Source organism: Paralichthys olivaceus, chromosome 18 (genome assembly GCF_024713975.1).
Source record: "Paralichthys olivaceus isolate ysfri-2021 chromosome 18, ASM2471397v2, whole genome shotgun sequence".
Taxonomy (NCBI): Eukaryota; Metazoa; Chordata; class Actinopteri; order Pleuronectiformes; family Paralichthyidae; genus Paralichthys; species Paralichthys olivaceus.
Window position 1 is genome coordinate 7,621,021 of NC_091110.1, and position 15,588 is coordinate 7,636,608.

Below are 15,588 nucleotides of genomic sequence, written 5' to 3' on the forward strand. Positions count from 1 at the left end.
CACCCAAACTCATCTGTCATATTTAATGATGGTTGTTAACAGCATACGACCTCAAATATTTTAAATCTCCTTTTTCCCAAGATCCACATCAGGAAGGAAACACTTTCTACTGGAGCAGCTAAGGGGGGAGGGGACAGGCCTGAGGGACTGCGTGTTTGAGCTCTCCCATCTTTTCTAATACAAGTCTAGCGGTACAGTGGATCTCAGAAGTCAAGGATAGGATATAATCATGTTCTTTTAGTCACGGATTGGATAAATGAACAAAAATAATTGACACGTCTCATAATGTAAGAGAACTCTACCATCGTGTTTTTCCTCCGTTGATTCCCTGTCGAACTGTCTTTTGCGTCATGCTCGCTTGATCTCTCCCTCTTGCACGCTCATGCCATTGCCCATGAAGTTTTGAACATCTACGCAGACCGTCAAACCTCATAGTTCTTTCTGCAGCTCTGTGCGTACCTGTCTCTGCAGTTCTTTCACATGCCAGAACTTCTCTTTCAGTCTAGTGTCTCTGTACCTGTCACTCGGCCTCTTTTGCAGGAGAGAGCGAATATATATATGTGCAGCCACCAGACTGAATCAATTCTATGGAAAACACTGATCTTGTGTGCTTGTCCTACCACGGACAAATTAGAGTGATTTTGTGTCAATTCTGTGGCCATGCTAGATGTATGACAGTTGTCATGTGGCTCCCAGACATGCAAGGGTGCTGGAGGTTACTCTGCTCCTTCAGTAGCCATGGTTTTTACTGTCAAATCCTTTTAACATGCACAGTTTATGTGAACACTTAACTGCTTTGATTTAACCGCACCTCTGGATTGAAATTTATGCAATTAAAAAGTGACAGTGATAGTAAAACTTTATTTTACACTCAACTTTAAACTGCACGGCTCATACATCAACTTACATCCGTACCCTGGTAACACACACACACCCACACACACATACACACACACATGCACTTACTGTTTAGTTAAATGTCCACCAAAAAGAAATCTTAAATTATTCAAGGTGCAGATATGACCTTGGTTGTCTTTGGAATCCCCACCCTGTGTTTGTTGTGTGCGTGTGTGAGAGTGAGAAAGTGTGTGCGTGTTTACCATGCAGTGCATGTGGATGTGTGATCTCCCTGGTGTGCATGTGGGATGATTCATTATATTAGCACAGTTTGCTCTGTGTTGAATAGTGTTTCTTTTAGTTTGGGATCATGCACGAGATAGAGAGATGGATATAGAGATAGAAAGACAGAAAATGGGAGAGAGAGAGAGAGTCTGTGTGAGACTAAGCGTATGAGTAAATTATTTACACAGGACACTGGCTATTGCGTGCTGACTAGCTGACGTTCAGAGCTAAGAGCAGCCCTCTGATTGGTCTGTTTGGGTCGTGTAAGAGCAGCAGGCATAGTCAGGCCCACTTTGAGCTACCTGCTCTCTGAAGAATGTACTGTATGCACAGGACTAAATAACTAAATAACAGAGCCTGGGCACATCCTGTTCTCCAGTCCGGACCTCAGAGGACAGTTCTCATGAGTGCAGCAGAAACTGTGTGTGTGTGTGTGTGTGAGAGAGAGAGCTATATACTGGAACAGTTCAGGTGTGGGTTACATGCCAGCTGTGTGAAATTTCCTTTTTTTGCTGGCCTTTCAAACTGCAGGGGTGATTAATATGCAGCTTTCAAAGGATTTTGTCACCCTGGCTGTTTCCAGTGATACTCTGTGTGTATGAGCATGAGACACAATTTGTAAATAACTTTCTCGTTCACCTAACCAGTTGTGTGTAAGCATCTTAGGGATATTTCCTGTATTTGTTTAGCTGAGATCATGTGACTTATTAATATTTGTTGTCCCTTTAATCAGTCATTATATTACTGTTTATATTAGTAAACCAATCAGCTGCAACTAAGTAGCTCTATGTCTCTTGAGTGGGGCTTATTGTGCATCTGATATATCTTTAAATAATCCTTTGTACGTTGACTGACAGTGACACAGTGAGGACGATTCATATTATAGCCAGTAGAGATATAACCCACTACTATGGAAACTTTTTTGTGCCTTTGTCTGTTTAAAAATACGATTACAATAACATTGCCTTTTATATGAAATAACATATAATAGAATATCCATTTCCTTTGGCCTGTGTGTAACTGTCTTGTAATGTTTTTTGCATATTCTTACTCTAAAAGACAAACTGTACTGCATACGTGAACCAAAATACTGCATAAGGATCATGTTTAGCACTGCATGAAAAACACAGCTGGCTCATTCATTGTCAAAATGTAAATAAAAAATTAAGCATCATGCAGCAAAAAACACTACACTCACGACACTGGCAATCAAATTATACTTTATATTTCTACTTGGAGATCATTTCAGCAAAAGTTAAACCATTCCTGAAAACCTTGATATAGTTCTAATATTTTGTATGTATATAAACTGCTTTAATAACACTTCAAAGTAATCTGTAATTAAAACTTTAATTAGACCAAACTGGACAAGTCAGTTTAATACACTTTGGATGTAGATTTATATTTTGCAAATATATAGTTTGTTTCAGCACAAACTCAACTATGATCCATCACTTTGCGTATTGACAAATTATAGCTGCTACAACATAAAAAAGATAAAAAATAAGTAAGTGCATATACAAGTCACTAATAATAATGATACAAGATTAAATCTTTGTGTTTGTAAAATGTTTTTATCTCTTGTTTGCCTTTGGAACCGTTTGTCAAAGCATAATAAATAAATTCATTCAGGAAAATCTTAAAATGTGTCTGTTTAAAAAAAAAAAAGGTTACAAAAATAACATATGTTGAATATTATCGCCCATAAATAGATGCACTGTCAAACATCACTGACCACTGTGATGACTGACCCTTATTAATTCATCTACACAAGACATATTTTACCGGCATTTGACACCTGGCGGGTGGTAATTTAAGACTCTGCACGCCAGCATTGTAATATTCATGCAGTATGATGCAGCATGAAAATGCAGAACAGCTGATGCCGTTCTTACGGATGCAGCCATGTCACGGCATCTTAAGGCTCCTTCCTGCTAAAGAGTTGCTAGCCTTTCTCCACCTCCAGCCCCCATGGTCCTGAGATCACTGTGTAACTGTGCTGGATATTAGAGCGGAACCTCCCCGCAGAGTGCTTACTGCTGCTCAATGTGTTTTAATGAACACTACAGCGCAGACTAACACCTAGGGAAAGAGGAAATTGGGTGCAAGTTGGGGGTGTTATTATACATTCTCTTAGTTAAGATGTGAAGGGGGGGGTTATTATTATATGTCCTCTTATTTAAGATGTGAGGGGGGGGAGGTTATTATACGTTCTCTTAGTTAAGATGTGAAGGGGGGGGTTATTATTATATGTCCTCTTATTTAAGATGTGGGGGGGGGTTATTATACGTTCTCTTAGTTAAGATGTGAAGGGGGGGGGTTATTATATGTCCTCTTATTTAAGATGTGAAGGGGGGGGTTATATGTCCTCTTATTTAAGATGTGTGTGTGTTGGGGGGGGGGGGTATTATACATTCTCTTAGTTAAGATGTGAAGGGGGGGGTTATTATTACATGTCCTCTTATTTAAGATGTGAGGGGGGGGGGGGGGGGGTTATTATATGTTCTCTTAGTTAAGATGTGAAAAAAGAAGGGAGGAATGGAAAAGTGATGAAGAGACAGAAACTCTGGAAGTTCATGGGGTTTGGTGGGAGGTTCTTCCTGCTATGCGGCCCCCCCGCAGAGTCTTCACACCCCCTGAGGCTATAGTGGGATCTTTATGTCTGTTGTGCACGTGTGAGCGCATAACCAAATACACTCCCTATCCCTGAGACAATATGTCCACCATGTGAACTTCAGAGACACAACACACTTCTGAACCTCTGATGTGTGAATACATGCTATCATAAATTAACACGGCAACACATTTGCAAAGCCGCACCCGGGGACCCATCTTCACCCATGCACCTTCATTTATCACACAAACACGATTTCATTTGCTCCCATTCTCTTAGCTGCGCGTCCCCTCATTGCAATGATAAACTTGTTCAGAAAAAGTCTCCTAAAAGTCACCGAAACTTGCACATGCACGAGTGCACACACCTACAGACATAGACACCCATGCTAATACAAAACACACATTGGTGTACATCTATAATGTGAGTTCCTGTATACACATTTGTGTGTGTGTGTGTTAGCGTCTAATTCCAGTGAGACCGTGAAGGGGAGGATGCCTGGGGAAGAGGAGCTGAGCTGGGATCAGCTAGAGGACAAGGGTTAATATAATTATCCTGCTAAAACCTTGAGACTGAAAGAACATCATTAGTCATAGCGAGAAGAGAGCTACCCAGGCCCCGGGCCAGAGAAGGAGAGGAGAGGAAGAGGTGAGGATACAGGAACAGAGGAGAAGAGGGGGAGGAGGAGCTTCAAAACACACCCGCACAGTTAACAAGACAATTAGTACAAGGACTTAAACTTGGGGGTCTTTGTTAAAAAAACAGAAAGGACAGTGTTTACCGGTGCTCTGAGCTGCAACTGAAACTGCTCCGCTTATTCAGTAATTATGATATTTTGCTTAATAATCTCTATCGAAATGAATCTGTGGTGAAGTGGTTCAGAAATTAAATTCATATCTGAACTGAACTCATTATGATCCTCTTGTATAACAAATAGCAAGCATTAATTTGAAATTAGTGAAAAGACCTCTCAGGCCTTTCCTCCACAACTGCAGATATTTTTTATGGTGATTATTTTCTCCTCTGTTTTAAAAAATATCTCCGTCCACTTGACCTTCGTCTCATCTCCATCTAGACGAGAACACAAAAACGACCTCAAGTAATCAGCATGCTGGGCCAAGAGGTAGCGATGAAGTCTCTATCAAAGATCCATTAAGTACCAGAGAGGAACACTGTGATCCAAGTAATATTAGACTTGAATACTTGTAATGTGGTGCAGTAATAATACATTTAGCTGCAAACTTGTAATTAGACCTAGAAGTGCTGACCAAATGGAGAGAATCTGTTATGTAGTGGTCATTTTTTGTGGTGCTAGCTCATTACAGAGACCAACAGTGGGCACACTGTGGCGTCATTGTTCCTGCACTTTAGGCTTTTGTCAAAAGTGTAAAACACTGTTTACATGCGGTTGAGACCAAACACAGAGCCAAAAGGACAGTGTTTTAATATGTAGCAGATTAGATTTAGTTCACACTATATCTTAATGATCTATAATGTTCATTCACTCCATTTAACATACATAGAGCTTGTTGTATATGTACATATATGCATATATGCATAAATCTTTATCTCCTTCAAGTGTGGTGAACCTTGTATGACTTTAACACAAGTGACTCATTGAGATGCAGTTTGAAACTGACCCCATGATTGAAAATCAAACTGGCAATTATTTTTTTTATTAATCAATTAATCAGTTGGTCTATAAAATGTCGGCTTGATGTAATAAATGACCATCAAATTGTTGTAAGGGTCGAACTAGTTCATCACCATAATCGAATTTGTTTGTCGTTGTTCTAAAGAGCAATACTGGAAGATGGAGTAAAAAACTGCTGTGAAAAGATGGCATTTACAAACAGTTTATACTGTTGTTCATCTAGAAAGTGATTCAAATACAGTCTAGTTTGTACCAAAGACTGTTTATAAAGATGGACAACATATTTCTGTGTCCTCTCACTATTCAGAAAGGAAGCCAAAATGTCCCGGGTACAAATGCAACCATCTTGTGCTGACAATGTCATTTGGAGTCAGAGTCTGTACATTAGCATCAGGGAACAGAGCTGCACTATCAAGATACAGACCCATGAACAATTGTGTCTCAGCTGTCAATCGTGACTTTTCACCTTGTTTTTATTGCATCAAATAACTAAATAATAAATCTTACAAGAACAATGAACACTCAGTGTGATTAGAACTAATGTACCTAAAATAACAATACAATAATTGACATCTACTTGTCTATGTCCCATCTATTGACATGTTGGAGGTGGGGCTTATGACATTTACTGCTGCCAGCCAACAGGTGGCGATCAAGACACTTTGTGTTCACTTTTGGGGAGCTGTCGTGTCATCCATCTTTAAATACATGGTTGTCTATGGTTCGTACAAGGTGTCCTTCAACCACATCAAACTTCTGATTTGTTTGAGTTTCTGGAAGAGTGAAAAGACGGCTGCCATTTTCTCTTGTGGAAATGGTTTATAACATTCATGTGGAAAACAAAGAGAGAGAGAGAGAAGTTCAAACCCTGCTCAGTCACAACATGACGTGGCTTAGAACTTCGATTGGTTCCTTACTTGTTCCGTAGCACAAGTGAAGGTTCAATTCAAAAGTTTCACCAAACTTAAGAGTGATCACCATGACATCAGGACAGTTTTACTCGATATTTAAAACTTGCGGATCTCTCCACCGGCCATCACAGGACGACACTGCAGTTAAAGTAAAAGTGTTTGACATCAGTAACTGACTGATCACAGTGTGAGACGGTGTGTTTCTAATTGACAAACACATAGACTCAATCTCTCTTTCTCTCATTCACACTCCACCTGATGGGTTGTTTATCCGTGCCCATCTACACGCTCGTAATGACAGCGACAGTGCCGCAGTAAAGACACCGGTGTGCTTTTGAACACACCATGCCTGTAATAATGCTATGCTAATTGATGTGGCTGACTGAGAACAAACCATCTTTCCAAGGACACCCTCCCTCTACCTCATGTTCTCCCACTTACAATTCCCAGCATGCTTTTCAGCTTTAAAGCACGCTTGCGGTATCAAGAGATTCCCCTCTCACCAGATGCTGGGTAAGGCACAGTGCAGGCGCGAGTGGGGAGAATTCTTTATTGTATTTGTGAATTTAAAAGGATATTTATGGGACGAGTAAGAGGAGGGGTGGGAAAGTGCATGAAGAAAAGAAAAATCTATTGAAGAGGGTGGGGATGGGAGGAAAAAAAAGGTGTTTGTCTGAAACAAAAGAACGGGAATGAAAGGAAAACAGGCGAAATCGCTGACGTTAACTTTCCTCTCTTCTGAGGGGAAATAAACTGTGATTATCAAATCAGTTACAACCATTGTGTCATAAATCATCGCATATGAGAGGAACAATCACACATTCCTCATTGCGGTCCCTCATGCTTTCTGCATGCCCTTCTTTTCTGGGGAGTGCTCATGAATGATTTAAAAAGTGATCTGTTTCTGAGCATCGGCTGCCTCGGAGGGAGATAAGTCGGAGGGGAGGAGTCTGAGTGGGGTGGGAGGGACCATGCGACATATGACAACACAGGAGCCATCACATCTATGTTTTCCCCATCACACATCAAGCATGGATTGTATATTTCATTCATGAGAGGGGGGGAACGGTGACAGCATTCAAGTGCAAAGTAGTTTTCCTCATGAAACAGAATAGACAGGAGGAAGTTTTCAACCGTGGCTGAAAAATATGGAGAATACGTGTTACTCTGCTCAGCGGTGGCCACGTGAACTGGAGCATAATATTTACAGAGCATCACACCTCACATCATTCATCACAGAATCACACACCACAGCTAGTCCCATGAAACTAGGAGTTAATCCATCATCTGCCTCCCTCTTTTCTTTCTCTCCCTCTCCCCCTGATCCAGGCTTATACCTCCCATCATCTCACCTTCAGTCTGCGAAGGACACAAAAGAAAACTTTGGTGTAATTCAAAAATAGTGGTGACAGCTTCCAAAGTCAAAGTCACCGCATACAGGAATAATCAATACACAAAACGACTGAAGGCTTCAAAAAAGTGGAGCAGAGGAGAGGCATCTGTTCTTCCTCATTCTCCAGTGGAGAAGACGGACAGGCCTCGAGGCCGCGGAGGTTTTCCGCCATCTGCCCTGTCATCCTCATTCATGCTTCCTCTACAACGATAAACCTTTGCAAACGGTTGGATTAAGCCAATGTAAGCCATTCAGGGTCTAATTAATCAACTGTAATTGCAGATCAGGGTTATTGAAAATTTGTAATTTTCAAGTTTTAATGTTTCAGTTTCAGTTTCATTACAGTTTAATTTCATGTGTTTAGCTTCATGTTTCAGCTGTTATTTTTCTTCATTTTTCATGTTCTGTTAAAAGACGTTTAATGGTGAGACACGATTAAGCAGGACCGGAGATATCAGTTGTTCTTCCCTGCCAAAGCCTTGCACCTACGTCACCAGTGCAACTCACAAAGGGGATTTAGACTGAAGACCGTGGTGGTGTGTTGTTTAAGGTTTCCGGTGAGACAATGTAATGCAATCCAGGAAGTCCAGGTGAATTAATAGCTTAATCGTTTAAAAGATTACCAGAAGCCAAAACACTGCCCAACAGGCGGTGATACAGGCAGGAAGCTACAACACTGGAAAGCTACTCGGACAGTGTACAAAATTATTGGACTTCCCCTTTGATGCTGTAATGTAATGATGAAGTACAATTGGATCTGTAAATTGGTCTTAAGTCTATTTGTCGTCACCCAGAACTGACCACGGATTTCCAAGATCCCTTCAATGTCATATTCTCCAAATCAGATTCCAAACTTTTTAGGTTTAAATTTTAATTATTTCCAAATAACGTGCATACTCAAATGTAACAAAGCTTATCACTAGAAAAAATTAAGCATTCACAACTTTGGGTAAAGAATAGACTGTTAATGAAGATGGACGACATGACTGCTCCCCATAAATAAAACAAAAGTGCCTCGTTAGCCACATCCTGCAGCAAATGTTGTAAATCCTGCCTCCTCCATGTTATTGGAGGGACTTTGACCACACTTAAAAAGCGAGTAACACATCAAATACATTTCTCTCAGAAGTGGTTTCTATCTTTATAGGTAGTTCTTATCACATTGATGTTTGCTCAAGTGTTTGTTCTTTTACTTAGTTATTGAATGCTATAAAAATGAGGTGAAACGTCATGATTGACGATCATGGTCGAGCACATGTATCCACGGAACCGCAGCATCATCCTCTGATTGCGACTGCACAGACTCTGACTCCAACTTTAATGGCTGTTTAAAAGTGTTTGTTTTCAGGATATTTGATCTTAATTTCTGGGAAGTGGGTTGTCCATCTTTATATACACTTTATGGGCTAAAGAGATTGTTTCCTTTAAAATATTTATCTTTTATTTATCTTGGCTTTTGGAATACATTTTCTCATTAAATAAATCAACTGAGTTTTTGAAAAGTTCATATGAAATAATAAAACATTTGCAGCAGAAATGTTGCTATTTGATGGAGGACTACAAAGAACTGCTGCTGCTTGTGTTGCTTCCATGATATAACCACAAACAGAACACCTACAGAAACATGGAAGAGGTCATAAAAACTGACTCCATCCTATCTCTGCAACATGTTAATAAACACCGGCAGAGTCTTCTGTGTCTGTCTGTTCCAGACTGCGAGACGACAGAGAGCTTAAACCTCTCAGCACATTAGCTCTGTCAGCGGGGGGCCAGGATGGCACTGAGAGAAACACACACACACACACACACACACACACACACACACACACACACACACGGATAAATGAGTCAAGCAGACATGAAACAACATGACCATATAAAAACCCTCTGAATATCATTAGCATTCATGTGGCTTGTTTTCTGCCAGGTCTGCTCTTAACAAATTTTCACGACTGGAAAATAATTAGTTGTTGGTAAGAGAAAGAGCTTATAGACAAGCCCAGGCCTATTAGATGTAATTACGTTTTAGTGCCAACTGAACTAAATCACTACATTGTTTTGTTTTTACTTAATTGATGAATTAGCACAAAATTGGGTACAGACATACTCTTTCACCAGAGGATGAATCCTTCGACTTGAGCGTTCCTTTGACTTTACCTCTAGCGCAACCATGACGATGACATTTGCGGTTTGGAGTGAAGTGTTGGGCGGATAAACGTGAAATCTGTGTTAGATTTATATGTTGCCCTCAGGATGAATTTTAACTATGCTGATATAAATTTTCCTCTAAATGTCATCAGATCACAAAGTTCAATCTGTCAAATACTTTGGTTTATGTCTAAATACCTGAAAAATCTCATTATATATTAGCATTGGCATTGTGAGCATGTTAGCATGCTGATGTTAGCATCAAAGCACCATTGTGCACTAAGCACTCATTGTTTATCTATTTGCAATCAACATTGTATATGATTTGCAATTCTATTTGTTATTTCTTCATCCCTCAAGAAATATAGCAATAATTAGCAAAATCTTCTCCAAGGTTTTCGTGGTGGAAATGATTCCATACAAGCTGTAAAGTGTTGCAGCTTCTTGGTTCTCTGTAGAATCTGTTTTTCCCATTTTCAGTTTAATAGGAAAGCAAGACTTTGACAGTTCCTCTTCCACTGTTTCATGGTTTTCAAAAAAATCAATACCTACGATGCAATTTTGAAAAATACTGATGGCATCAAATGCCAATAATAGGTAGAATATTTAAATGGATTATCATTGGTAAATTAGATTTTTTTCCTACCCTGGGATAGTGATCTGTGGTGGTGACAACACTGATATAATGTTGTCTATGTGCTGACCTTTTTTTTTCACCCCTCGCTCAGCTGACTGACAGGGGAATATGATACTGCATACTTGACTTCTCTTAAATGTCATTCTTCCCCCATCAGCCAATCAAATCAAATTAAGAAGTCTAGGAAAAGAGGACCCGACACTGCAGCGATTACCAGCGAGGAGAGAAAAACGATGCAGACTTCTCCTCATCCTGCTCCATCTCCTCCCCTCCATCTTTGCCCTAATCCACTTAGTTGGCTCTCCCTGAGCTTGCTGCCTTTCCTTTATTCCATTATAAAGACCCACCGTACAACCTGCTGCTTATTTCATTATAAAGCCCTCGTCTATGACCCCATGTCTAATCCATGCAGACTACAAGCGAGCCATGGCCGGCACAATCCACACCACAGTCCAGCAGGTTACCTGACAAATGGGACACAGGGAAAAGGATGGAGAGATAGAGGTCCAATGGATGGGGTAGAATTTGAGAGCTGCGCTTATGAGAGAAGCTTCCTGGTGAATATGATTTCAGTGATGTAAATGATGATAGAGTTGAGGCTTTGCTACTTTATCTTTGATGGTTGGAGATGACTTTCACATGGCACATCAGTGATATGGAAATGGCCCCATCTAAGAGTTGAATATCGCCTGTAAAATGAGCATAAGGCCTGAGGCTTTTTAGAACCCAAAACACCTTGGCTTAGAGTGTATATTGCACTCAGTACTGTAGCTCATTACAGTTAACCTTGGTGAAACTTTGCTATACAAAGTGAGTGATGCTGAATCCTAAGATAATATTCTATAAATTCTTTACAATTTAACTTTGACTCCCCTCCCCCCTTTTGACCTTCCCACCTCTGGATTCTTGCTCCACCTCTGGCCGCCTTCTATCCTAAACTTCAAGATCCAGTTTGCTGAGTTTTTTCATCACGTCCACAAATCTAAATTTACAACCTGCCTCCTGTCAAAGCTAGCTTGCCTGCGTTTGCACTTAATGGCCTATCAGGCTACGTATTTATTGATAAAGCAGCATTCTTTAGGCCTGAGTACCTGGCTTCCTGCATACCTGCGCCAGCTTATTTGAGCCCCGCCAGTCACTCTGACGCTGCAGCGTCAGTTTAAAGAGACATGTTCCACAGAAATAAATTTTACGTTGGCTTATAGGAAAGAGGGCTTGTTTTTCTGTCTGTCTGCGCTCAGCTCGGGTCATTAAGTATAGTTAACTAATAATAATTACTTTTAACTGGATTCAGCTGGAGAGCCACAGCTAGAGGGCTGGGGACATACAATATGGCCAGGAAGTGACTACAACCCTCTCTCCATCGATAACACCAGCATATCTCATTACCTTGGTGACCTGCAGTACACTGCCACTCGGTCTTGATCATATAAAACCCATTTCAGTGCGCTGTCCCCACTGGAGCACCAGCAGAGTGGAATATTCATTATTCAAATTTTAAGCATTGGAAATCCCAATATGTTACTAAGGCCAGATGAGATGAGATGAAATAGCTTAGCCTTTTGTCCAGGGAACATTGACTAATCATCTCGCTCCCCAAAATCAATTTCCGAGCCGTAAGCATCAGACACTCCTGATTGTACTGTACTGTTGAGGACCCCCCATCACTATCACCTAATACTCCTGCTGGCTGCCCAGAATAACTTATTGATTAGTGATTATGTTACGGAAGGTGAGGGTGGCCGGGGCGGAAGATGGACTGGCCTCAGTCATCCCAGAGCTAAATTTGGGTCCTCTGTTACCAGATCCAGCACATATTGACACTATCACCAGCTGCCACCAGCCCTGCAGGGGGTGCAGAGGGTGTTTTTCATGCAAATGACACAGCAGGGATTTAATATCGCTTGATCAAATCGTAGATTTGCAGCAATTGTGGACAACTATACAAAGACATAAGCACAAATACATTTCAAATCAGGGATGGATGATCATTTTCACTTTTGTTCTGTCTCTCTTTTCTGAATAAATGATATGAACATTAAATGAGGGACATTGTTGTAGCAGCGGATGCGGTCACAGAATCGAATTAATGTCTGAGAGAGCCGGCTTGGCGTGACAGACGCCGTTGTGTTACAAGTCACGCCTCTGATTTTGGAATGCAGGCGTGCTTACTAAAATCGCTGGGGTGGCAATATGCCGACTTGTTTGGTTCAGTGAGTGTGAACTGAACTAACTAACAACAAGTCCTCTTAATAGCAATATAGCAGGATCTCTGTATAAAAGGTTCTTCTGATGCTGTGCTCAGCCTGAAAAGTAGCTGTGATCAATACCTGCAGGCCCTTTCCCCAGTGCCAGAGGGCTTGTGTGTGTGTGTGTGTGTGTGTGTACGTGTGTGTGTACGTGTGTGTGTGTGTGTGTGTGTGCTGTGTCAGCATCCACTCAGGACTTCATCAAACATCCCCCTTACCCTGACTCCACACACACATACACAAGACGCCCACATCGGCTGAATGCGCCGCTCAAACAGTCGCTCATTTTCACTTTCCCCTTCTCACCCGCCCTTTATTTCTCTCTCACACGCACACACACGCACGCATGCACAAATTTCTCCTCCTTCCTCCTATTCCTGGCCATCCCAACAAGGATGTTAAATACCATTCAAATGTCAGCCTGCTGTATTGATTGGAATAATAATTCTGAAAGGTAGGAGAGATGGCTTGTTGATGCTAAGCAGGCGCGTGACGGTCCGAGCATCCTTCACTGTCACAAAGTTGCCATGTAAGGGTTCCCGGCTCCTGGCAAGAGTGTGGATGGCGGTTTACGTTAAGACCACCGAGGCTGTATGTTTCTGTCATTAATCATTGTCCTCACAGGCCAGGGAAAGGCAGACTAGGATCCATGCTGCGAGAAAGAGGGTCATTTTAAATGCCTTAAGATCACAGTGGCGAGTTGCGAGTGTGTGTGTGAATCAATGTCAGACCAGCGGGTATGTTCATCACCAGGTGGTTTTCCTTTATCTGTCATGTTTGAGTGCAATAAAAGGCAGAAGTGATATTCAACCATATGCAGGCAAGAAGATAAAAGCTATCATCTGATAAAAATAGCTCATGTTACTGATTTGCTTTAAGTGGAGCCACATCAACAAAATAAACAATTGTTTATTTATATAATTGTTTATATATATATTCTTATATATAATATATTTAATCTTATACGTTATTTTAATCATTACCTATTTCAAAAAATATTGTGTAAAATGAGTAAACTGTGTAGAGAATAGACTATCAAGGATCACTGGAGCTGCAATACAGGACATATTTTTATTATTTACCCATGGATTTGTCTAGCCATTATGGTGTTATTTGTGATTCTCTAATAGTCCCTGTGAAAATCCATTTTACTTCTGCAATGAAACAAACTTTTCAGAGGAGAATGATCCACATTTACCAAGACTGAAGGATGATGTCTTGTTTTTAGGAGACTATGGGAGATTCAAGAGTAGACCAGACCAAGGATGATTTAACCAATGTATTATTATCATTTGAATGAGTAATACAGCTTGTGTATAGCCAGCATTTCTTTTCAGTTTTTTTGCAATACTCATCTATACTTGTTGGATATTCGTTTCTGTGTTTTAATAATTATTTTAATAATTATTTTGAAATGTATCACTTCATAGCTCCTCTTTTCAGCCTTTGACTAAGCTTGGTTTAAGCTTCTGTTTCTTTAAACCCTCTATTGTGGACCACTCTGATTGCAGACTTTTCACTTTATAAAAAAACTTGTAACACACTAGAGGAAAAGCAGAAAAAGCCTCATATTTCTCCTTTAGTTGGCATGAATGTGTCTCAAGATATTTATAAATGTGTGTCTGGTTTCAAGTCAACTTTGACCCTCACCTGGCAGGTACCTCGATGTTTGAGATGGCATAGAAGTACTTGAGCAGGTTGTCTCTCTGGACATAGGTGCCTCCGAGGGCAGGCCTGAGAAGCCTCAACCTAAGGTTGGTGAAGGTGAAGAAGTCCCTCAATCCCTTCATACTCTCCATGCGAGTGTACAGATTGTCCATGTTTTGTAGCCGAGGTCCAGCAAACACAGCAAAGCGCGCCCGCACCTCAAACTTGACATTCTTGTCATTCTTGGAACCGACCCAGCGCGAGTACTGCTCAGTACAGATGACCCGAGTGATGTTGGCGGGCGAGAGGTCACGCACTCGTTTGGGTGGCATGTTGAAGGCGTCCAGGCAGTCGTCTGCAAAGAACTGGTAGGGCTGCCAGGAGCGTCCATGGTCCATGGACTTATCTAGTACCATGATAGTAGGACGGCCGTACTCAAAGGTGATCAGAATGTCGTCCGTGAGCTCCAGACTTTTGTTCCAGGACATAGTGATGTTAGCAAGCAGAGGCTCTGGGTGGCTTCTCCATGTAACTGTCTGCCAGTAGGTGATTAAGCCGTTGCGTTCACGATCCTGCATCAGCTGAGGAGGATGAGCCAAATCTGGGTTGGAGGCATCACACTCATCACTGCACAGGTATGGATTCTCCTAAAAGAGACATGGACACAGAGCAGTGAGATATCTGTCAGGGTTTCAGGATGAATCGAATGATAATGAGACCAAAAAACATGAAAAGATCTATTTTTAGGTTTCCAAATGAAACTCTGAGAGTATATAATCTACAATGTATATCTTAATACGCCACTGTTTCTGGGACAAATGAACCAACTAAGAGGCAATCGGGCAAAGTTTTGCTTGGGTCTCAACCTCCAGGTTTCCCATTCACTTTGTGCATTTTGTTTGTGTCCTGCTGCCTTTAGGTAACAATCAGGTAGAGAGCAGACTGCAGACTTCCCAAGGCAGTTCCATTATACCGTAGCCCAGAGCCCCAGAAACAAGAAGCACTCAAACACCATAATATTAACTTGCCTAGGGGTTTCTTGTTGTTCGTTAGGTAACAGTAATTGTATTAAATCCAATAATATGAATTGATATAATGTGTTTTCCTCAAAATCCCAAACCACATTAATGTCGTCATTATTCCAGTTTATAACATGTTTTGATAGTGCATCTAATTACCACAATTTGCCACATAGTAAGCACAGGGTCCCAAG

General features: G+C 41.0%; 2 protein-coding genes across 27 annotated transcripts in view; one reads left to right on the forward strand and one right to left on the reverse strand.

Annotated features, from left to right (window-relative positions):
- The window catches only part of rapgef1b (Rap guanine nucleotide exchange factor (GEF) 1b), a 206,002-nt gene that overhangs the window by 44,739 nt on the left and 145,675 nt on the right, over positions 1-15,588 (forward strand). The window lies entirely within an intron of this gene.
- The window catches only part of ntng2b (netrin g2b), a 65,797-nt gene that overhangs the window by 35,486 nt on the left and 14,723 nt on the right, over positions 1-15,588 (reverse strand). For all 7 annotated transcript variants that reach the window (XM_069514370.1, XM_069514366.1, XM_069514369.1 and 4 more), the window contains exon 3: positions 14,379-15,022. In XM_069514370.1, the coding sequence (XP_069370471.1) occupies positions 14,379-15,022 (644 nt within the window). The remainder of the gene's footprint in view (positions 1-14,378; positions 15,023-15,588) is intronic.